The sequence below is a fragment of the Micropterus salmoides genome, unplaced genomic scaffold, assembly GCF_014851395.1.
Source record: "Micropterus salmoides isolate LMB-PRFRI ecotype aquatic unplaced genomic scaffold, ASM1485139v1 Ms_hic_scaffold_10, whole genome shotgun sequence".
NCBI classification, from domain to species: domain Eukaryota; kingdom Metazoa; phylum Chordata; class Actinopteri; order Centrarchiformes; family Centrarchidae; genus Micropterus; species Micropterus salmoides.
Genome location: NW_024040041.1, coordinates 29,426,340 through 29,449,853, shown reverse-complemented (window position 1 = coordinate 29,449,853; position 23,514 = coordinate 29,426,340). Strand labels below are relative to the sequence as shown.

General features: G+C 39.9%; 2 protein-coding genes and 1 long non-coding RNA gene across 3 annotated transcripts in view; 2 read left to right on the top strand and 1 right to left on the bottom strand.

Moving 5' to 3' along the window:
- The first annotated feature begins 1,490 nt into the window (after nucleotides 1-1,490).
- On the top strand, nucleotides 1,491-7,323 carry LOC119894764 (ectonucleotide pyrophosphatase/phosphodiesterase family member 7-like). Its single transcript, XM_038707432.1, has 6 exons — nucleotides 1,491-1,753; nucleotides 2,180-2,325; nucleotides 2,708-3,337; nucleotides 4,762-4,996; nucleotides 6,321-6,441; nucleotides 6,738-7,323. Exons 1-6 carry the CDS (start codon nucleotides 1,519-1,521, stop codon nucleotides 6,793-6,795), a joined length of 1,425 nt encoding a protein of 474 aa, XP_038563360.1. The 5' UTR covers nucleotides 1,491-1,518; the 3' UTR covers nucleotides 6,796-7,323.
- Nucleotides 7,324-8,633: 1,310 nt separating this feature from the next.
- cbx2 (chromobox homolog 2 (Drosophila Pc class)) lies at nucleotides 8,634-15,169 on the top strand. The gene is made up of 5 exons (XM_038707422.1): nucleotides 8,634-8,742; nucleotides 8,836-8,879; nucleotides 10,904-10,969; nucleotides 11,342-11,411; nucleotides 11,489-15,169. Exons 1-5 carry the CDS (start codon nucleotides 8,671-8,673, stop codon nucleotides 12,845-12,847), a joined length of 1,611 nt encoding a protein of 536 aa, XP_038563350.1. The 5' UTR covers nucleotides 8,634-8,670; the 3' UTR covers nucleotides 12,848-15,169.
- A 2,477-nt stretch (nucleotides 15,170-17,646) lies between these two features.
- The window catches only part of LOC119894743, a 53,663-nt gene continuing 47,795 nt past the window's right edge, over nucleotides 17,647-23,514 (bottom strand). Inside the window, exon 4 of the long non-coding RNA XR_005442974.1 lies at nucleotides 17,647-18,409. This is a non-coding gene — a long non-coding RNA (uncharacterized LOC119894743). The remainder of the gene's footprint in view (nucleotides 18,410-23,514) is intronic.

Below are 23,514 nucleotides of genomic sequence, written 5' to 3'. Positions count from 1 at the left end.
CCATATTGACTGTTACTTCACAGCATGAGGTTATTCCACATAATGGTAAACATGCATTCAATAAATTGTGAACACAGGTGCTTGATCATAAACCCGTCTTCCTCTGATTGCATGATTTAACCTACATTTATTTACTGTATGTACACTATATGGAACTGTAGTGATGCTATGTTCCTATCTCTAAGGATTTACTGATATTCAAACGATGTAAAATCTTAGAGATTGACCAATTATAAAAGTTAAACAGAAATCTAAATTAACACTGTTTATTCAGGCTTGGAAATACCATGTTCCTAATGGGTATTACTAAAATACGTGCCCTGGCTCAAACTGTTGAAGTTGTTTTGGCTTTTGGTCTGGGGAGGGTGTACTGCAGTGGTTGTGTATGGGCAGCAGAGAGTGCTAAAGGCAAAAACCTCCCATTTCTTCTTCAAGAAAATGTGAGAATCCCCGTGGATATTCTGTGCAGGATTGAGAGGGTCAGATAAAGTTTGCTTGCCCCTCAAGTTCAGAGTGTGTGTGTTTGATAAAGTTCTCATAGCAAAGATCTGAGACTTGCACCAGTCTCAGCAGTCCAAAACACTCCAAATCTTGCTGACGGTGGACGATGAGCGGATAGAGTTAACATGGGAAAGCTAATGAATATGAATGAGGTAAATGAAAGCTGATGAATGTTATCCCTTATCTCCATAAAGATTGGACAATTCCCTTGAACCTCTGCCAAGGACACACACAATAAAGAACAAATTTGAAGAGTTAGCTTGTCTAGAAATGTGATGGATGTTGATAAGGTTACATCACAATACAGTGATACAATATCTGGATGAGAATTCTGAGTATGATCTGAGCTGAAACACTGAGGAGGGTGCAGTTCACTTTTTAATAGTTTGACCATAGTCCTGGAAAAAAAATCAATGTAGATTTTTTAACAATATCCTGGGGCTAATATACACATTAGAGTTATTAAAATAAATATGTCTCTTAGGGCTTTTTCTTCCCAAGAGACCACTGCTAGCTGACGAAGACATATACACTCTCATTTTCCTCTTCATTTTCCTGGTGTCAGATCAATCATGCACCATCCCAACTCAAGGTGAAAACCATCAAAGTGTCATTCCCCCATTGTCAATGATTCACAGGAAACTCCAACACACAGACGGGCAGGCAGACAAACAGAAAGACAGCATCAACAAGCGAGTTAAGAGGAAACAAACAGCCATGATGCCCGGAGAGATTAATCTGCTTTACTGCCAGTTCTCAAGAGCAAAACAGGGGGGGAAATTCACTGTGAACACAACTCCCGGCCGTAAAATTGGCTCATAAACATCATTGGGCCCCATACAGAAAGTGCTGAGATAAAGTCTGTCCAATCTACGAGATAAGTTGGTTGAAACTTTGCTCAGAAACTGTTGGCTTCAGAAACCTCAGGTGAGATGCCAAGAGGTGGATCCTCTTGTAAATGAGCGTTTTAGCCGGAGGATAGATTCAGTTAAGATCTGTCAAGTGCCTGTGTTCACCATGTTGTGGACTGCAAGTCTCTGCCTCCTCTGGGCCTCGTCCATCCTTGGAGCTCCGGTAAACAAACAGAGACAGAAGGTGCTGCTGATCTCCTTTGATGGTTTCCGATGGGATTACGACCGGGATGTGGACACACCAAACCTCGACAAAATGGCCAAGGATGGAGTCAAAGCCCTGTATGTCACACCTCCTTACCTCACTGTCACCAGTTCTACACACTTCACCCTCTTGACAGGTAAAGTGTTTCATTTTCTACAACAGTGCTTCCAGTTGGCAGGGGATCTGCATATCATGGCGGAATAGGAATCCGCTCTGAGTTTACTTCAGAAGGATTGAAAAAAGCCAAGGGAAAAAGGAATTAGTTGTAATTGAATGTCCCAGGGTCCAACAGCTTTTATAGCTGAGTAAGATAATTATGCTTGGATGACTGAGGGAAGAATTCTGTGCTCCCTTTCTTATTTTGACTCTCAAATCATCAGTGCCAGCTAAAAGAAATTTAACTTCCTTGAAATTAAATTCTTCTAATCTCCGAAGTTGGTCATAAGACCTTGTCCAAAAGCGTCATGCCACTCAGCCCGTTAAGTTGATAGAATTTTTAATGTGAATGTGTCACAGTATGAATAATGAATGCAAGCAGACTGACAGTGATTCTCCTCTGTAGGCCGCTACATTGAGAACCACGGGGTAATCCACAACATGTGGTTCAACACAACCACCACTGAGAAGAAGCCTTACTATCAGACTCAGTTTGTGAATGAGTGGTGGGATAATGGGACTCTGCCTATCTGGATCACAGCGCAGAGACAGGTCTGTGCAGCACAATTTCCATCTTATCACTGTGAGAGACTGTTGTGCTGTTTACAGCACTAGAAACCATTTCTCTTGACAAAACACCTTTGAAAGCCTGCTGAATAATTTCAGGTAGATCACTGCAGTTATATTGCAAATGATTTTGCAGGTATAGATGTTAACTGCATGCAAATGACAGCTGCTGTATGTTTGCCTAAAAGCTTCAGCTGTAGATTTACGAAAATGAATAAATATCTAGCAACTACTGCTTATGTTGCCCTGTGTGTCGACCCACAGTATGAACAGATGAACCCTGGGCACGCTTGTAAACAGTACAGTGCACACCCACGTTTCATATTTATGTGTGATGTTAATGTGCCTGTTTTTCCTACCATTCCAGGGCCTAAAAGCTGGCTCTCTTCACTTTCCTGGCACTGCTTCCAGTTACCAGGGACAGGTTGCTATGGTGCGGGAAGTGGAGCCACTGCTTTACAACTACAAGAACGAGACCTTTTGGAGGGAAAACACAGACAAGGTGATGGGCTGGTTCAGAGATCAGGATCTGGACTTTGTATCCCTGTACTTTGGTGAGCCAGATGGCACAGGCCACAAATACGGCCCAGACTCCCCAGAGCGTCGGGAGATGGTCAAGCAAGTGGATCGAACAGTGGGCTACATTCGACAATCAGCTGAAAAGCACGGGCTAAACGACCACCTGAACATCATCATCACAGCAGACCACGGCATGACTACTGTGTACCGCAATGGTCTGGTGGAGGAGATCACCCTGTCCAAGATCCCGGGATTCTCGTTCAGTGACCTGTCCTTCCACCTGGTGGACTATGGTCCTTCTGGGATGCTGTTGCCAAAGCCGGGCAAGCTGGAGAAGGTTTACAATGCCTTGAAGGGGGCCCATCCACACCTCTATGTGTACAAGAAGGAGGAGATGCCAGAGCGCCTCCACTTCGCCAAAAATGATCGTATCCTCCCCATCATTTTATGGGCCGACCCTGGATATGTGATCAACGGGGTGAGTTGACAGATTACATTTTTTAAATTCATCTTTCTTGCTAAAGAACTGGTTGTTAGAGAAACCTGTGAGACTACAGGCAATCACTAAGAGGCTGCGACAATGATCAGACATGTCAAATCACATGTTTTCTCTGACATCATGGACTTGGGTTTGGCCGGACATTAAAGATGTTGGAACGTTTAAAGCCACAGAGAGACGTGCAGCAGCATAGATTATAGATTTACCTTTTAAAGTAAATAAATACCTCAGGTCGCCATTTCTGCCCCATCAAATTGCCCAGTGCAGCTTTAATACAGCAACAAGATGTGAAAACATTATTTTAACTTTTAAGACCACTAAGAACAAAAGACGCTAAAACACTGACACTTAATGCTGTAATGATATTGGTAACTTATTTACTAGATAGTAAGATAATTAGGCGATTATTACCCGGTGAACTGGTTATATGGACATCAAATGACAAGCACTGATTTACTGATACAGATAAATAACCAGGTAAGCAATCTTTACATGTCATGCAGTTTATTCTAGACCTCAAGACTACAGAAATACTTAAATTATCTGTTGCAATTTGCTCATAGGAAATGGTGAAACTGGACTATTTTCAACCAGAAACAAGGAGGTAAATTCTAATCTTAGAATATTACAATTTTAATCAAGTGGATATGCACATCCTCAGGATAATCCAGGCCCGGCTGATGACATGCAGTGCTCTCACATGCATTCATGAAGATATTCGAAATTAGCGTTTTCATTTTTCATCTCAGTCACTCCACTGTAACTTTGCACATGAATGTGTCAGTGCAGAGAACCATCAATTCATAAAATAATTTAAAGACTAAAATAATTAAATCATAAAATGTTTTCAAATGCTGAATATGGGGAAAATAAATAGTCCTATAAATCCACTGATGAAACGGCTTATCTAAAGTGTATAGGTCACACCCAACCACAATCACGACTCTTTGTTGTCTCCTTTTATAGCCACTTAAAGTCCGTTTAGATGATCTCAGAGAAGGATAAGCACGTTTACACTTACATTCTTTATAAAGTAACCAGGTATTCTACACAGTGATACTTCTAACACATTTTGTTTGTAGTAAACATAATACGCTGTATATTCCTAAATGATCAAAGCACTTTATGAAAATGGAAATTTTAGAGATTTCACAGGTTGATAGCAGTCACAAAGAGAAAACAGGCTTTCATCCTACAGTATGGAAAGGACACGTTCACTTGGCCAATACCTCCCTCTGCTGACTAAATACGAGTAATATTTATGTATAAAAACGAGTAGTCCAAGATGTGTGAACTCTGTTGCTGATAAGGTCATTTTCTTAAAACCATTGCCTTAAGTTACAATTTAATCTAACAAACTGGGTCATGCAAGTTATATTTTCCATTCCTGCGTGTCCTTGCAGTATTTTCCAGTTCAGTTCAACAAGGGTGAGCACGGCTTTGACAACCAAGAAATGGACATGAAGCCCTTCTTCAGGGCAGTGGGTCCAGCATTTCATAAGAACCTGGAGGTGGGACCCTTTGAGACTGTGAACATCTACCCCTTGATGTGTCACATCCTGGGCATCCAGCCGGAGGTCAACGACGGCCACCTGAACGCCACCAAACACATGCTGGTTACTAGCGCTATTACTCCGGGTGAGTTTATATCAGACTAATGAGTCTCTCCCCATGGCCTCGAAAGTGTGTCGCTCCAACACCTGCTCCTTCATTACTAGGCCATTAATCTATCATTTCTGACTTCACATATGTCTACATCAGACATAGAGCTAATTTTTTAAATAGATTTTAAAAAAGGAGGTCTAAAGATCTGATGCCAAGTGTCTGTTATTAAATAATTAAAGAACAGAGCTGGCAACATTCTACATTTTTCATATTGTTAACAAAAGCCATGAGGAGACAAAAGCCAACAATGTTCAATATTTTCTGAGTTTCCTACCCTGTTTGTCGTAATCAGCCCAAAGCCCATTGGTTTCCACTGAAGAAATACATTTTTTTAAGCCTCAGTAATTTTCTCAAACAGCTGGTCACTGTTGTTTTCAGTAAACTTTACTCAAACAGAAATTAATTGTGTATTTGCTGGGGACTATTTTCATCAGCTAGTGGAATCTTCTAGTGAGTATTCCCAGCAGCACGACGGTGTATGTGGGGCTGAGTCAAAATAAACTACAGTGTGTGTGTTCATGGTAATGAAGGAACATGTCACCCCATGCAGCAGTGAGGCTCACTGATGGGTTTTTAATAGTTTTTGGAAAACAATTGCACAGAGGAATAAGATAAATTTGCAATCACACACACACACACACACTCAATACTTCTTAGTAAAATCAATTAGTTGTTGGATTCGCATGGGATTCCTTACAATGCTAAAAATAGAGAATATTGCCAGGTTCATTATTAAATCTTGAATACAGTCAAAGTGAATCTCACACGATCATCCTTCTGATATAGCCAGGCTGTATCAAATCAAAACCAGACATTGTCCAGTCAGTTCCATCTACCTCTGATATCGACATGATCCCTTTGTTAAATTTGTCTTGACTGACCCTAAGTTATCTGCAAGACAATGATGACACTGATGACTGCAGTTTACAATTAACAGGATCTTCTTGCGGCAAGCAAAGATCAGAACATACAGAAGAATTTTAAGTCTTGGCCACACAGTTAAGAAGTTAGATGGAATGTAAAAGCTGCTATAGCACCATCATTTGGTTAGTGGATGCAATTTTAGTGCCTGAGTAGAGTAGAGAGTAGCGCACTTTGGTTGCTTTAGGTTTTGCAGTTTTGGAAAGTCAGATACTTTTAGCCAAAAAGCAGAAGAGTACAAAAAATCACATGGGGATAAATAACATCCTGTTGATGCCCTTTAAAGACATTCACTATCAGAATAAAATTCCAGGATTGTGCAACAACCCTCCAAAAACACATACGTGGAATGTAAATGTCTGTATTTTCTGTTTAGTTTCAGGTGAAGGTTTAAATCTGCAAAATGTCTTTATTGGACTGGCTGCAGTGGCTGGATTTCTTGTTGTAGTTTTTATAGTGATGACATCCCACAAAATACTCAAGAAAAAACACAAAAGGTAATGAATGAGTAATTAAAAACTGTATGTATCTGTTTGTCTCCTAATGTCACAATATGGCAATTGCATTCATAATCACTCTTTGATATGTCCATTGTTTTACTGCAATCATATCATCGCATAAAACTCATTTTCAGCAACGTATACAATCATCATCAACAACAGAATTTTTATAACAATAACAATATGTTCATTGATTTGTCTGATACCATTCTGAAAAACAATAACAACAACATTTATGTCCCAGTCCTGTCCTCTTGAATTTCCTTTTTTTTTTTTTTTCTCCTGTGTTTCAGATCAGGAAGTTCAAAACATATTCCAGAAGGGGAAAAAGCAAAACAAACTTCATTTTGATTATCACAGAGAAAAGCAGAAAGCTTCAGTCTGAGAAACAGCTGCCTGTGGACAGTCCTTCTGACTCATTCTGCTTTATTCCATGTGGGGAAATGCACTCTGTGAATTGCACAAGGAACCAAAGAGTTGTTCATAACCGTTTTGCAAATTATTATTTTTGTTGAAAAATGTGCAATTCAAATGAACAGAAATGGGGAAATAGAATAAAATTAATCAAATAATTTATCAAGCCAGTTTTTGTTTATTTTGTTTAGTTTTTAGTTGAAACTTCTGATGCAGTGTTTGAGTGAACACTGTTTGTATGTATATTGTCATCTGCCAGTTTTACAACATGTTGGAATGATAGCAGGTCTACAATTAATTTTAATATCTTAAATATCTACAACTACCTATGTAATTACATGTTGGCCTACTTGTGATTTGTTTAAAACTGTGCAGTTGCCTCGAATAACATCATCCGAGGAGGCCACATAAAGCAACTATTTATCGGATAATTGCTATTGTAGAATTTATTTATCAGCCTATTTTAAAACCACAATCAAGAAGAAAAGAAAAGTACGAAAAGAAAAGAATACGGAGATAAAAGTAAGATAGGAAGACCTTAGTCTATAAAATGTGTTTTAGGTATGATTTGAGAGAAAAAAGTAGCGATTATTATGTCCAGGCCTCCACTTTCACTTACAGTAAATGCACCATGGATGAGGTGAACATGTTTAGATCAGAGGACGGTGGCTGCCAAGGGACATATCTAAGCAACCGCGTTCTCAGTTGCCCGCCTCTATTCATGTCAAGTTTGCACTGAAGCACTTCACTTCCGGTTAGGGCTTTCAAAATGAAACTTTGCTAGGGTTTTAGAGTAGACGGTTAAAACTGTGTATTTTTTGTATTTCTATTAAATATATATAATATATAAAATTTAGGCTTATAAATTACTGGAAATATTAAGTTTCTATAAGCTAAATGTTCTAATTAACGTATGCTTTGATCATCGTAAGTCTAAATCTTATGGCCAAGACTACTCCCTTACATTAAATGACAACTTCAATCACTTTACTTGCCATTAGGAATGTGTACATACATATACAATTTGCATTATTATTCAAATTTAATCAGGCTATCATTTCAAATCAACTCATTTACATTACAAACTCACATAAATATTATATAACATTTTAATTGAATGTATTTGCTAACAAAAGCTAAAAACAACTGACATTACTGAAGTTAGCTGAGCTCATTCTTCCACAAATGCAACTTGCATGATATTTTTATAGTATATAACATTAATATGAGAAGTTGTCTTATACTTAAGACGTGTATTTTAAACATCTTATCTGGGACAACAGATTGAAATTAGACTTATATTTTAACTCTGGCTTATTTAAGTGTTATTTTCTGCTAATAAATGAGCATTGTCCCTAACAGACTGATCTTTTTATATAAATAAAAATAACTAACTAAACTAAATGTATCAGAGTTGACTCAAAAATATATAAATTAAATGGCACAGAAGCACAACAAGAAAGAACAAAATAAGATTAAAGTAGAATCAGAAAAAAAAAAAAAGAAGAATCATGGACAATATTCACACAGGTAAATTCACAAATATATAAGATATAGACAAACTATACACACTATGTGCAATCAAATATCAATCCATCACTTTCATTTTTCACATTAGTAACTTCACCTCCATTCCAAATTTTCTTTCAGAAGTCAGAAATTGCACATTTCCAATGTTATCTGTGCTTTAGCTGAGACTTTTACTTTGAAGGAAAGACAATGAATATCCGGTCCTGTTCGCGCGTAATTGCGCTACGCTGGACGCGCCTCTGGTCTTTTGATAAAGGATTCTTACTCGAGGTGAAGGCAGACATGGAGGAGCTCAGCGCCGTGGGAGAGCAGGTTTTTGATGCGGAATGCATTTTAAACAAACGACTGAAAAAGGTCCGAGCTGTGAATCATTGTGACTTTTATTCGGGTGTTTTGTAGCGGCTGATTTTTTTAAAAACGTACTTCCGCTCTTGGTTTTTCTTTCAGGGAAAGTTGGAGTTTCTCGTGAAGTGGAGGGGATGGTCATCCAAGTAAGTACAAGTGGTGCTCAGCCCGAAACAATGAAAACAACAACAACAACGTGTCGCTTGTTGCTTTTAGGAAACCTGGAAGCTAAACCTTTATTTTTCTTTGTTAAATCACCGAGTCCACACTGCAACACAGTGTTTTTACCGGCGGTTTTTCCCAATACAGCTCCCAAATTCTGCATTTACATTTGCCTTCTTTTGTTCATAACACCTCAAATTTGGGAAGTTAGCGGAAAGCCGAAGAAAATTATTTTTAGGCTATATGCGTTTGATCTCTCTGTTTTATCATTCTTCTATTCAGATAATCGTGTTGTTTATTCTCGACTTTAAACGAGTTTTATTTGTGTGTGTGAGACTCGAAAACCAAATTTGCGAGGGCTGTTTGCTATATAGATCTTTAACTACCTTATATAATGTTAGGTTCGTTGCATAACTCAAATTTCTCCAGTTATTTTGCTATGTTTATATTCTGACGCTTGTAAGGCTCCGCTCTACCTTCGTTTCTTGTCACTTGCCCTTTCTGTTCAGTCCACATTGTTGCTCTAATCCACCGTCAATGCACACTGCTGCCTGCCAGCTCCATGGCTTTCTGTTAGAACCACATCCTTTGTGTGTGTGTGTGTGTGTGTACGTGTGTGCAGGGAAAGGGTGGGGGTTGATTATTTCACTGGTGGCTGCTGATCAGAATAGGCTATTCAACAACAAGTGATGAGGAGAAAGGTCATTACACATGCAAGTGGCCTGTTATCAGTTTTTAAGTTTTCTTTTCTCCTAAATGTGTTCAATTTTTTTTTAAGACACTTGCAACACAGCTCATTGTGCACCAACACTCAGGAAGGGAGCCAACAGATGCTGTGATTTTTCAAATCTATAAATAAAAAGTATGGTGCAGCTAAAACAAAGCAAAATGAGATTAATATAGCAATAAAACAGCTGGGGCTTGTCACATGGTGCAACGGGAAAAACAGTTATTTTTGCCATCACAAGCACAACAAAGTTTTTACTTCCCATAAATATCAGTCACTTCCATGACCTGAAAGTGTTCTTCCTTCCTGGTGCGTTCATGCTTTTCTACAAAGATGAACAGTCTGGCGTTCACCAGCACAGTCATGCTCACTGTGGAAAGAACAATAACTCAAAACTGAATCTGATTTAGCATCTGTGGGGGAGGCAAGTTGTAAAGTACCTTCTGTGATATTTCAGTGAAATAGCCAAAGTTTCCCAAAAATTCCCCACATATTTCTGTAACAGCCCCAGAAAATGTTTCAAATTCTCACCACACCCCACCAGCATGCAGTCCTCTTTTTAGCTTTGGCAAATTGATCGCAAAGCTTGTTCCATTTCATTCTTGGGAGAGAAATTCAGTGCCTGCCTACTTTCTCGCCTCTGCACAGCTGGGCAGCCGCTGCGTGTGCTGGGCGTGATGGTCTGTTTCGCTTTCAGATGCTGTTAGACGAAAACCGCCACTTTCAGTCAATTCACATGGGTTCAAATCATTTACACTGCAAATCAAGTTTTATGTTACGACTAATATGTTAGTTAAATGTTTGTTTGATTGTCTAATTAGATTATACATATCTGTGGAAACAAGCAGTTGAAAATAGGTTCAAAACCAGAATTATTTTCCCCCCCATGTAAAAAGTGTGATGGGAAATTATGACTCAGTTTAGTCACTTGTTAAGATTATTTACAAGTGTTTTAACTTCTCTTTTCTATAAAGTGCTGCATTATACTGGTCTCTTTGTCTAATTTATAGTATACTTTTATTTTTTATTACTTCTTTTTGTTCTCACCCTGTTTTGAGCTAACTTGAATCCTGCCACTCCTTAATAATATAATATAATTTATGTCAGGTAACATACAGGTTGCCTATAGTAAGTTTATGGCTTCTGGAACAACTGAGTCCTCTGCTATCTAAATTTGGAGTCACTGCTGAGGCTGGAGGGTCCATATATCCTTGCTGGGCCACCGTTCCACTGTACTTTGACAAACACGTGTGACACTCTTTTACAATCAATTTATTTCAGACACAACAGCTGGGAGCCCCAAGAAAACATCCTTGACCCAAGACTGTTAGCTGCATTCAACAAGAAGTGAGTGCCCTTATCGATACATTAGCACACTAACACACATTAAGTGACATGATTTAAGAGACAGTCTTGTTGCATCTTTCCCATGTAAAGGCTTTTTGCAGTTTTTGCTATGATCTTGATTTCTTTACATCACATTTTAAAATCTAACCTACTTAATAAAAGTTAGATGCAGTTGTAATCCATATTCAAATGTGCTATATGGATATACAGTATGTAGCGGATATATAAATTTGTTTGCAATCATCCTGATCATCTAGTTTATGTTTTAATCATACTGACAAAAACTTCAGACAGAAACAGTAAGCGAAAATGTGGAGGTATAGCATTACACAATGAATACTCATTAAGTGTTTGTTAAATGTTTTTAAATAGAGAACAAGAAAAGGAGCTTTTGATGCGTAAGAAAGGGAAAAGGCCAAGGGGACGACCACGGAAAATCCTAGTAAGTATAATCCACAGCAGAATATCATTCTTTGATGGCTTAAGAACACGGTATCTAATTTTTGCTGTTAAATTTAGGAAAATGTGCCCGAGGCTCCAAAGTCAAGCAGCTCTTCATCTGGCTCATCATCTGGATCGTCCTCCGATTCCTCATCCTCGTGCTCCTCCTCTTCGTCGTCATCAGACGACGATGACGACGATGACGACGACGGCCACGCTACACAGGCAAACCCAAGCATCAGAACACGAGACCTTCATCCTGTCCCTCAGAAGAAGGCGCAGATTGTCGTTGCAAAACAGGAGCCCCCAAAGAAACGAAGCAGGAAACCTCTGCCCCCTGACGTGAAGGAATTTCAACAGAACAAGGGCGCTCGCAAAATCCCAAAGTCACCCAAAGATACAGATCTTCCAGGAGCGATCAAGAAGCCTGTTCACCCAGCAAGCTTCACCTTTATGGGTTTTCACCGGGGCTCGCCTAGGGATGCAGTGGGTGGTCAGAACAGGAGCTCTCTGACCCCGGGCGGGGCTGTTAAAAACCCCATGACCTCTGTGGGATCTGGCAGGTCAGTACAATCTGCTTCCCCCTCCCTGAGCAAATCCAGCCAGAGCAAGAATGTCACTGAGGGTAAACTGTCAATGTCCAGTATGAGCAGCGGGACAAGTCTGGATTTAAAAGCAGCTGCTAGTAAATCAAAAGGGGTAGCAGCGTTGAATTTGAATACATCCAAACACCCCATTCAAGGAACCACTCAGCATACACTAAGTTCCCCCAATGGACAAAAGAAGCCCCAGGCCCCTGTGTCAACACTGCAGCGGATACCCAGTACTAAAGCAGTGGCTTCGTTACCATCTAAGAATGCCACCTCCAATCAGGGTCCTGGCCTTCAGCCCCTCAACCTTCAGAACAAACTGGTGCAAAGCAATGATGCTCCTGGAAATGGCACTACTCCAGTCTCAGGCCTGAGAAATGCAACAAACCCAGCGAGGAAAACTACAGCCACACAAAATCAGGAGTATAATGCTCCAAGGAGTCCAGCAACCCTGGGACGACTACTGGCCAGAAAGAGCCAGCCTGGAGCAGACAAGGTCAAGGAGGCACCTGAAATCCAGACCCCCAGAGTCCAAGGCAGGCTGGACGGCGTGCAGAAGTCCTCTACAGAGGTCCAGAGTCCGCAAGAGAGAGCGGCCTCCAAAGACGGCAAGAAAGCCAAAATGAATGACATGAGTACGGGTGAAGACGAGAGCAGCTCAGACTCCGATCAGGATTGTTCCTATGCTGGACAGGATCGCTCTGTAGCGGTCCAGAGCCAGGACTGGAAACCCACACGTAGTCTGATAGAACATGTGTTTGTAACGGATGTCACTGCTAATCTAGTTACTGTCACAGTCAAGGAGTCGCCAACCAGTGTGGGTTTCTTCAGCATTCGCAACTACTGACAGGACCCCAGATACTGCAAACCAGATGGGCTTTGAAGCGAGCAGAGGGGTTATGGGTTCGGAAGGAATTAGATAAACTTTTGGCTGGAGAATTCCCGAGGAATGCATCAAGGAATGGAGGTTAATTTGCTTCATCTTCTTTTAGTAAAAGACCAATTTTTAGGTTAAAAAAAAGTTAACAAAAAGGACAGAAAATCACTTCTTGATTGTGCTTATTTATTTGTCTACACATTGTTGAAGAAATGGCAGTGGAGAAGGACAATGCCCACAGAGATGCAAGAGGCAGCATATTGGTCTTACCTGATGATAATATCAAGTAGATAAATCTTTGTGGATCATTGAGTCCAAAATTGCATTGTTGCTGGGGTTCTGGACAAATGTATTCAACTTTTAAGAAACATGAGAAAACTCCCAACGCTCTATGAATGTTGCTGAATCTATGCGAAATATTAACATTCATATATGTTGCTCTGTGTTTCTCTGATGATGAAATAACCTGTTTTGTTATAACATCCAACACAGCAGATTAGAGGAATATCTTAATGAAGAAAGGGTAGGCAGGAGCAGGAGCGTCTTTTATGGGTAGCAGACATTTAGTTCATAGTGTCACTGTGTTGAATCCATATCAGTCAATAGCTAATGTAAGCCAGTTTTTGATTCTTAGTATAGTATTATTTTAATGTTTCATAAATTAGCTACCTCTTTTTTTTTTTTCACTGTTTTGCTATGTTCTGTATATTCATTTCTCTCGGGATAGGAAAACCTTTCCCTCCAGGGTATACCATCATTGTGTCTATATAATTGTTTTTATATAGTTCTACTGCTGTATAAACTTGTTAGTACCAGCGAGCAGCAGACAACAGCTTCATTTTCTCCACCAGAACAACCTCCGAGGTCCACACTGTTGAACTGTACGCACCATTGTCGCCTCGAAAAGAAGTTTCATTCCACAGTGCAGCCAGTTTATCGGCGCAGTTTTCCCAAACGGACAGAAGCATGCGGGGAATAAGATAGAGTATCTCTGTCCCTTCCCAGCGTGATAAGACTCGGCCCTGGGTGAGGTTTGCTCTTCTGCCTTTGCATCAGTTCCGTCCTTCAAGGTATTCACCAGCAACTTGAATCTTCTTAGACTTGTTATTAATATGGAGAATAAGTGCTTGCGTTGACATGGCAGGATGATCATGGACAGTACACCTGCTGGTGCTTTTCCCTCAGCCTGCCAGAGCTTTCCATGAGACGTTCCGATCGCTGACAGCAATTGGTTTCAAACCACTGTGGTAAAGGTTGGGTGTGGACAATAAACTGTTCGGCATTGTTTGTCGCTGACCACAAAGCACCAGACTTCATTCTGTCTGTTGCAACTGGTGTTTCCTTTCCAGTACATGAATACCAGGTTGTTTTTTGTTTTGTTTTGTTTTTTTCCCTTGCAGCTGCAGACATCTCATTTCACCCACCTGCATGGGTTCAGGAGCTGCAGGCCCGGCCTCCCAGAGAAAAAAAAAGTCTTTATCTGATGTAACGGAAAAGAAACCACAACAATGTGCGCTACTTTCTGCTCCCTTGAGAGGAGTTCTGCAACAAAGCACTTCGACTGAACTCTTCTGTCTAATCCTGCTCTGCAGACTGTGCCTTCCTTTCTCTCAAAGACTAAACACAAAGGCATTACCCCAAAGATAGCTAGAATTTCAGTTTGTTCATGAAAGGAGTACCCCTAGAGCATAGCATGGAGACTGGAACATTTTTGGGTTCCTGTTCATATTGTTTTGAAGGGAAAAATCCCTGCTTGAAGACTTAACACAAATGTATGGAACAAATATTTGTTGCCTTATTGCAACAGTAAGAGTGGTTTAGGTTAAAGGTATAAAGGGAGTTTCCAATCAGCAAAAAACTAAAGGAGTGCATGTCATATTACAGGTGTTAACTGGAAAAAATGGTAGTACACAGCATTTGGTTTCTTCTTGTCAACAAAGCTCCAGCATTTATCTTTTTAAAAGTACATCCAGCGTTGGGTAAAAATTAGTCTAGTCGCAAACAGAATGTCATTCATCGCTACCATGTGATAGGCTATGGGGTAATGCAAGGTGTTTATATATGAAAGTGTTTTTTTATTGCATCTACTTTTTTCTGTAATTGATGAAAAGAACGAACTTGGCATAAATGTTTCCAGTTGTGGTCTTCTTTTTTAGATCTACTAACCATCTCAATGTTATGTTCTCTTTACAATATATTTATTTCAGATCAAGAGCCTTTCAGGGTAGGACAGTGTCATCAATCATTGTATTGTGCCACCTGTCACATTAACAAATAAATGGTACAACCTTTTGTTTGACTTGTTTTTTTAACGTAATTTATCAAGCAAAAATGCCATTTGCTGGTTCCAGCTTCTTAAATGTGAGGAAGCCCATCCTGTTTACTGAATATGTGGGTTTTGTCTGACAAAATGAGCAATTTGAAAACACCACAGTGGATTTAAAATTATTTTACATTTTACAGACTAACCAACCAGTTAAATAAATAAACAGATTGACAATGAAAGTAACTGTTAGTAGCCCTACCTTCAGCAGGTACGAAGCTGATGATGTTTGCTTTTCAAAAAGGTGTCACGGACTTGTAAGGGAGTGGTTTATAATGCTGATCAGAAATTCATCAACATTTACAAGATGTCAATACTGGATTTGATCTTTCATTCTCTCTGAAGCAGTGCAGCTGTAGTCTTCATTAGAAACACTGCTAAATAACAAGATGGTAGAAACCCAGTTAACATGACTTTCTATCTCTTATCTGTGCTGCAAAACTATCCACTTTGACTCATGGTCACATGTGCTGCAACAGCCACAAGATGGCACTGTTGCACTCTAAGGTTGAGACACCCAGGAGTGCTTCAGTTTCTTAATTAACCATAATTATATAATCTGTTAGTTTACACATGAGATTGCAATCCATAAACTCAATGTATTTTATATACGGACAACAGAAACTACATTTTCTGACTTTCTCACATTTAAAGCCCCCAATACAGTAATACAATCTCTAATAATAATAACAATAATAATAATTTTTCACTCAACAAAGGCTCCAATTTTGAGTTATCTACAACCACAGTTTCTAATTTCAAGTGCTTGCCAAGAGAAATGTAGATGTCCTCCATTTCCACTGCATCCCCCTCTGATGATCTTAATAACATTTGAATCCTGTACATGCATCTGGCATGCCAAAACTTTCACTCTAAGTTCAGTGATTCAATTTCAGCATCTCATTCCATTTGATTTGCTTTGGGTCTATGTGAGAACTGAGTGATTGTACGGTTTGGCTGTGCAATACCTTGTGTATCCTGCCCACAAACTTGGGAGTATTTCACTGTTCTCAGAGGCAACCACAGAATAAGTCAGTTCAGTGATTTGGCACTTAATTGTTCAAATCAAATAATCTCTCAGTAAACACACTGACAGGACAGAGGACAATACAGCCAACTTTTATTGGATCAAGCTTCAGCAATCGGAGAATCCGCAGTTTTTCTGTACCTCATATCTCAGTGAATAAGACGCATGCCTTTGGTGTGAGAGACCCGGGTTCAACTCCCCACTGTCACCCATCCACCATTGTGTCCCTGAGCATGGCACTTAACCCTTAGTTGCTTCAGAGTTGCTAGTTGCTATCCTCTGACATAAATAGCAATAGTCAGTCGCTCTGGATAAAAGCATCAGCTAAATGAATAAATGTAAGTGAATCGCTTTGGCTTTTTTAAACTGCTCTGGGAATTTCGAAAAGGCATTTCATATACTAAACAATTGATGGATTAATGCATCATATTGTATAATATGATAATGCAAAATAAGAAGTAACTATAACTGTCAAATAAAGGTACACATTTTCCCAGTGAAATGAAGTGTAGTAGAAGTTTAAAGTACCATAAAATGTAAATACTCAACTAAAGTGCAAATATACCAGAACTGTACTGTAAGTACAGTACTTAAATACATAAATACAAGTAGCAATACAGTCCACTGCTGGTGAGGAAAGTTGTGTAAGAAGCTCATTTTGAAGCATTGTTATTGTTCTGCTGAAGAGACTAAATGAACAAGAAAGCCTGCAGTACCTTTCAACACACACACACCCCTCTCCCTCTTTCACCACCCCTGTATTTACACACTCTTAAAAACACTGTCACAAAGCCTGACTAACTGACAGAAGTTATCATTACACAAAGCGCTCGATTCCATAATTTATAGAGATCCCCGTCCCAGTCATGTGGAATTCTCCCAAAATAAATTCAAGTAAACACTTACGCGACAAAGAGGCACTCACAGTGGCCTGGTATGCATAAACAGTATGAACAGTGTGACAGTGTAATCCCAACCCCACCCCCCCAGCCCAACACACACATATATACCCAACAGCCCAGCCCAGCGCTGACTTCAGGCCGGGCCTGGAAATAAGCCTAAACCCCTTCTTCACCCCCAGTGCCGATGCACCAACCCCAACACCGACACCCACCCCAACCCCACACCTGACTCCTGGCAAAATAAGCCAGACTCCAATTCATCTTCCATCGCAATAACACACACCCCAAACCATGTTGTTTTGAAGAGCATTCAGCAAGTTCATCTCCAGGGATGTTTTTGTTTTTTTCCCCAGGACATCTTATTGTTTTAGCAACACAAGATGCCGTAAATCAATCAGCGCTTTGCTTAACTCTGGCCTTTGTTTAAAAGCCACAAATAAGCTTTTTCCATGATGCATTGTTTAAAGTAAGCAAATGATACAAAGGATGCAACCAAAGACACGATTAGGGTAGTATAGGAGCTTATTTTACTGACCTTTTCATTTGCAGAAAAGATGTTACTTACATTTCAAGGCAGACAATCATTTTTATAAATAAATTAATTGTAGAAAAGAAAGAAAAATATTGTCAAAAAAGGTTCTCTATTCTCAGAAGTACACATTAGTGCTTCTTGTAACTCTTGCATTTGGCCTTTTTATTGCTTTGTGATGGCTCCATACCAAACTAGAGCAATAATTTACCCACTTTTTTAGTTTGGCACGGTCCAGGCTGGATTGACTGATATGGGTGTTTAAAGGCCGATACTGATACTGATATTTAATTTCCTCTGTTTGTATTTGTGTTTGGACTCCTCTCCACCTTGCAACCAAGTGGGACTGGTTGGGTTTAAAACGCCTGGGATGGTTGCTATTCGATTTCAAAGGGAATGTTTAGAAACCTGATCTGACCCTCCAGCGAGCATACCTTCTACACCCACTCTCCCTCGCCCCTCATTCTAAATCACTCCACTGGAGCAGTGTAAACAAACTTCAGTTTGCTCTCTGATATTGAGAGGTTAAGACAAGCGGCAATCCTCCACTATGACAACACAGCCTCAGACAGACGATGTCATCTGTCTTACCTCACTCTCCATCCATCACTACGCCGGAGTCGACATGTCTGACAGTCCAACTCTCGCTTTTCTCGCTGGCACAGGCCTCCACATCTGTCACATTTTCCTCCAAGCTTACTTTTATTACACCACATGAACTCCGCCTCCTTCCCTCTGAATTCATGGACACCTGACGGGCAAGCAGGCAGAGAGAAAACCTATTGATTAGTCATGGTATCTTATGTCATCCTGGCTCTACAAACACTTTTTCACTTGCCACTCCGCTACCTGTAATACGTGAGAGAGCAATGTCCGAGCCATATTGTGTAAAAAATTGCTAATTTGAAGCTTCTACAGAAAGAGGTTTCTGGAATATAAATATAAAGTAACTGAATGAACGAATCATAACTAAAATCAGATTTTGTTAATTTAAAAAAAAAAAGTGTACGTCCTAGCCTCATGAGGAGCGTCAGCAGGGGACCCCTAGAGGATTTAAAGAAATAGTAAATGTTTTAACTTACAAGCACACCCAAGATATTTTTATTCCATTCTCTAACTTTAAAACTAACTCTATTGAAGTTCACAAGCAACAAATATGGTGATTTTAAAATAAAAGTAATATTTTCACATTTTTCCCTCATTCATTGTCAGCAAAAAGTGGGATGCTACAGCAAATTTTTACTATTTAGGGAAATCAGACAAGACCGTAAGCCCTTCTCAGTATTGGCCTGAAAGAAAAATAGATGGGTGGAAATTTTACAATACAATGTTCTTGAAAGTCCTAATATGTCGTTCAAACTTCAAGTAAAAAATGATGAATTATAAAAATATTTCTGCCTCATAAAACTAGGTAGAAATGGCACTGATTGTATAGTTGACCGAATATGTTTTTTCCCATGGAGTCAATAGGTAGTAACACAGTCCTGGTAGAGCGGTAAGATGTTCTTAGACATCAAGAACTATACTGTCTATCTCACACAGTTTAAAAAGTAGCAACCAGGCCTAGTGTTTTGTAAATGGCAAAATGCAGTTGCATAACATTAGCACAGCAGTGTCTCTGGATGACATCACAGAGGGGGAAGTGTTTCAACATTAAAACAATTAAAAAGGACCTAAAACTGAGCCTTGACGCACACCAAATGATATGTAATACTTATTAGACAGGCTAAACTCCAAACCACAAAATCTCTGCTACCCAAGTAGGTAGGTTGTTTTAAATTTAACCCATCTAGAAGATTTGTGGGATTTAATGTATCAGTGATTATCAAGCACTACCACTTGTTTCTTGGCACCTAAATTCATTCAATTTTCTAAAGGGACAATGACACAAAGTTAAAGCTTAAGAAAGAATCATGGAAGAGCTGTGGTTACACGTTAGTAAGGCCAAGAAAGCAAAATTGTGCCACGAATGAACCTTCACATACTCACTGATTCAATGTTACTATAAAAATACTGATTAATGCAAATCTCAGTGATCTTGTGATCTTAAGTATATGAGCCAATGTTTACCTCCATTTTATGACCCACATTAGTAGTTTGTCATTAGGGATGACAGTGTTACAGACTGATATACTGACAAATATGAGGATGGACTGCCATGATGATTTATTTAAAAAACGATAACATTTCCATTAGCCTCACTTTGTTAGTGCTACTTAGCAAATGTTAGTATGTTAACACACTAAACTAAGATGATGAACATGTTAAACATTATAGCTGCTAAACACCACCAAGTTAGCATTAGCATTTTACCTAAAGCGCTACTGTGCAGCCGTGAACAGTCACTGGCCTAGGTGTAGATTCCTGTTCACTAACTGATTTACATACATTATGCTGTAAATCATTTAGACATGGCTCAGATATCTCCATGTCTGTAACAACAACACTGATGATTAAATAATAATACAATGTGGTAAAGCACTGTTAAGAGATAGCAGAGAGAACAGGAGAAAGTCAAATAAAAAGCAAGAAAGAAGGTAGTACGACAAAGAGTCTTAGGAGTTATTGTACAAAAGCAGTTTTTGACGTGAAACCCGTTTCTCTTCCAGCAAGGCGTTTCTTTTGACACCCACAGGGCAGGAATAAGGAGGAATCTCCCTCTGCTGTGAAACTGAGGTAACAAAGTCAAACTGTATCTACCAGACAGAAGGTGCCAGCGGGAAGTTTGCCCTTCTGATCTTTGTATAATCTGCTCTGGGGAGGACACAGCTACTCTCCTTACTGCCTTCAAAGGCTTCTCTCCTTAACTTTCAGCCTCACATCCTAATCTGATTGAGAAGGAGAGAAAATATTGACTATTTGACAGGACAAAGCAGTGTAAATATTTGAAACCATTGCTATGAAGCACTAGTGGAAATGGAGCTCAAATATTGACAATTTAACCAAATGAATTTAGAAGCAACAACCTAAAACGCAGCTTTTAGAAAGCATTTCAACAGATAAGTTACAGGCTAATTCAATCACAGTTATAGGAGTTTAATGTCAAGTTGTTCTGCTAGAACATCTGCAAGCCAAGTTAGAAAAGTCTATCCATACAGATCTTTCCAAGCTTGACATTCACAAATACTGCATTCATTCATTCAAACCTCTGGTCAACCCACATGAAACTCCATAAAGCCAGTGGCACCAGGAGAGGCGCACTGATAAATCAGCTGCAGGCCACGAACAAGGCCCGGTGCCGGCGGACCTGTGTGCAACAGGACAAGTCTATCGGTGAATTTCACAGGTCATTACTCTGGCTCCAGCCATCGCAGCCTCCAGTGGCTCTGGAGACGGCCAGCTTTTTCTCAGAGACAACAGCTTACTGGGCTTTGTGCTAGCTAAACAAGCGTGTCTGTCTCACAGCAGTAGATTAATGTCTAGATAGAGGGTTCGCTCCTCAGGGAGACCTGTAGAGGAGCCATCCTTCAACCTTTGGAGGCCATTACACAATAACAAAATAACAAAATCTAAAAGAGGGGCTCATTGACTGAACCCTCCTCAGGGGCTACAGAGAAGAGGTAGACAGAGAAAGAGGTTTCTGAATTAAGTCTCACCAAAGAGGGGAGGGATGAATTTCCTAAAAACCAAGGGGAGTACATAAAAAACAGTTCTTTATGCTGTGCAAGATCAAACAGCTGATAGCTGATGGATGTAAATGACCAGAAAGAATAAAGTGAAAGTATGAAAAGAGAACCATCATTTAGGGCTGCAGCTAATAATTATTTTCCTGACTGATGAATCTTTCACATTTTTTTCTCAATTAATCAATTTACCATTTTGTGCCCATTACAATTTCCCAAGGACAAAATTCCTGTTTTTATTTGACAAAACAAAGAAACAAAGATGTTGAATTAAATTTTATTTATAGAGCGCCAAATCATTACATAAATTATCTCAGAGCTTTTCATATAGAGCAGGTCTTTATTGTTTATAGAGACGCAACAATTCCCACGCTGAGCGAGCACTTGCCGTCAGTGGCAAGGAAAAACAATTCAGTTTACTATTTTGTCTAATGATGACGAAGAAAAGCAGCAAATCGTGAGGTTGGAGAAGCTGAAACTAGATAGTGTTTGCCTTTTTTGCTTGAAGAAATTATCTAAAGGTTCAATTGATTATCAAAATATTTGCCAATTAATTTCAGCCAGTTGACCAATCAATTAATTATTGCAGCTCTTCAGCAGTGGCTTCACATTGCTGTGAGCCATTATGCAGCACAAAGACCATTTTCAATGAGTGTCATCTGTGAGAAGTTGTGTGTGGTAAACACACAAACCCTCAGCCCTTCACATGAATGACAGTAAACAACACAGGATCTTTGGCTCCCAACTCACACACACACCCCTGAGGAGAAAGGGGTCACACAAACACAGCATCTGACTGGCTCTTAATTTGTTTAAAGCAGCCCATTCAAACAAGATCATCAACAGAGAGAAAATCTCGTTTCCAAGGCTGTCGCCATGGCGCAAGCCGTGTTGTTTAGGAAGGAGATCAGGACGCCGGTGACGACTCAGCTGACTTCCAGCACACACAGCTTCACAGAGGCGCCAGGTTGTAATTAACACTTTGCAGATTACGTTTACAGGACCAACATGGTCTGCCTGAGTTTTATTACCGCCTGGGTTGTACTTCTGCCCTCCAGGGACACAAAACACTCTCTGTTTGACATTGGCCTATCCTGTGTGAGAACGTTTGACAGGTTTTTATCGTGGCTGTTCACTGTTCTTCAGAGATAATGAGAATCTCCCCGTGCTTCTGCCAGTTTTCCAGCTATGACTGGATGAAGACACATGCCGCAGTCTGACAATATTAATCTATTTCTGTCCCGCTATCTGCAGCTTTCATTCATTTATTTGAGCTCACGCTGTTGTTCTAACAGTCTTATTAGAGGAGCAGTGAAACTAATCCATTTCTTGGCAGCAGGTGGCACACAGCTGGGCAGTGAGGAGTCGCAACAAAGTGGCTGTTATAATTGCAGTGTAATCATTTTCATGCAGTTCCTCGGCTTCTTCTCAGACGGCAAGCGGTGCTTCAGGTTAACATTCTATGGTAATAAAAGCAGCCATTAATGTGACAATGACCTCAGAATATGAGGGCCAAGTCATTCAGCTTTCAGCAAACATGCCATTTAATGCAGATTTCTCACAGCCACTAAAAAGGAATTGTCTTCAAACACACACACACAGACATGCGTAGTGTTAATGCATGGAAAATTTAAATGTGAGGTGTTAAAAGAAATCCTCTAAGGTCCCAAGAGCTGTTGACCAAATATTTCGAAATGTTGTGTGCTAATATTAACCCTAGTTAACATGCTGTGCATTTGTGTCACAGCGGTGTGGCAGTTTGTATGTGGTGTCCATCATCGCTGAGACAGGCAGAGGAGGAACTAAATGACTTACACATTCAGTGCAGCTATGGAAAACATCTGCACACATCTGCACCACTAGATGGCAGATATCCCCCCCTGAAATACTCTCCAATGCAGTTTCATATTGTTCAGAACACAGCGGCTGTCATTAATATTCCTTCAATGACAACTGAAAACTGATGGCACCCACTCGTGTCAGAAAAGAAATTCACAGGATGAAAAACAAGACATGCTTCATAAACTGAATCGACATGCAGTACATTACCACTGAAGCCTGTCAACAACTGAAGCCTGTCAACAACTAACTGTGGTAAATACTACTGAGAGAGTTCATTATAGATCAGAATAGAGAGAGGTGTCAGTCTCAATGGAAAAGGCCTGGGTTTCCCATTTATCTCCCCAAACCACACTCATGTGTCCTAAACACTTCACACTGAATTAAAGTGAAG

Bases quoted from the DNA above. Each gene is read 5' to 3' on its own strand.
- cbx2 (XM_038707422.1), top strand. From the start codon at position 8,671: ATGGAGGAGCTCAGCGCCGTGGGAGAGCAGGTTTTTGATGCGGAATGC. The intron at 8,743-8,835 runs GTCCGAGCTGTG...TTTTTCTTTCAG, and splicing joins TAAACAAACGACTGAAAAAG to GGAAAGTTGGAGTTTCTCGT. The intron at 8,880-10,903 runs GTAAGTACAAGT...AATTTATTTCAG, and splicing joins TGGAGGGGATGGTCATCCAA to ACACAACAGCTGGGAGCCCC.
- LOC119894764 (XM_038707432.1), top strand. From the start codon at position 1,519: ATGTTGTGGACTGCAAGTCTCTGCCTCCTCTGGGCCTCGTCCATCCTT. The intron at 3,338-4,761 runs GTGAGTTGACAG...GTGTCCTTGCAG, and splicing joins CTGGATATGTGATCAACGGG to TATTTTCCAGTTCAGTTCAA. The intron at 6,442-6,737 runs GTAATGAATGAG...CCTGTGTTTCAG, and splicing joins CTCAAGAAAAAACACAAAAG to ATCAGGAAGTTCAAAACATA.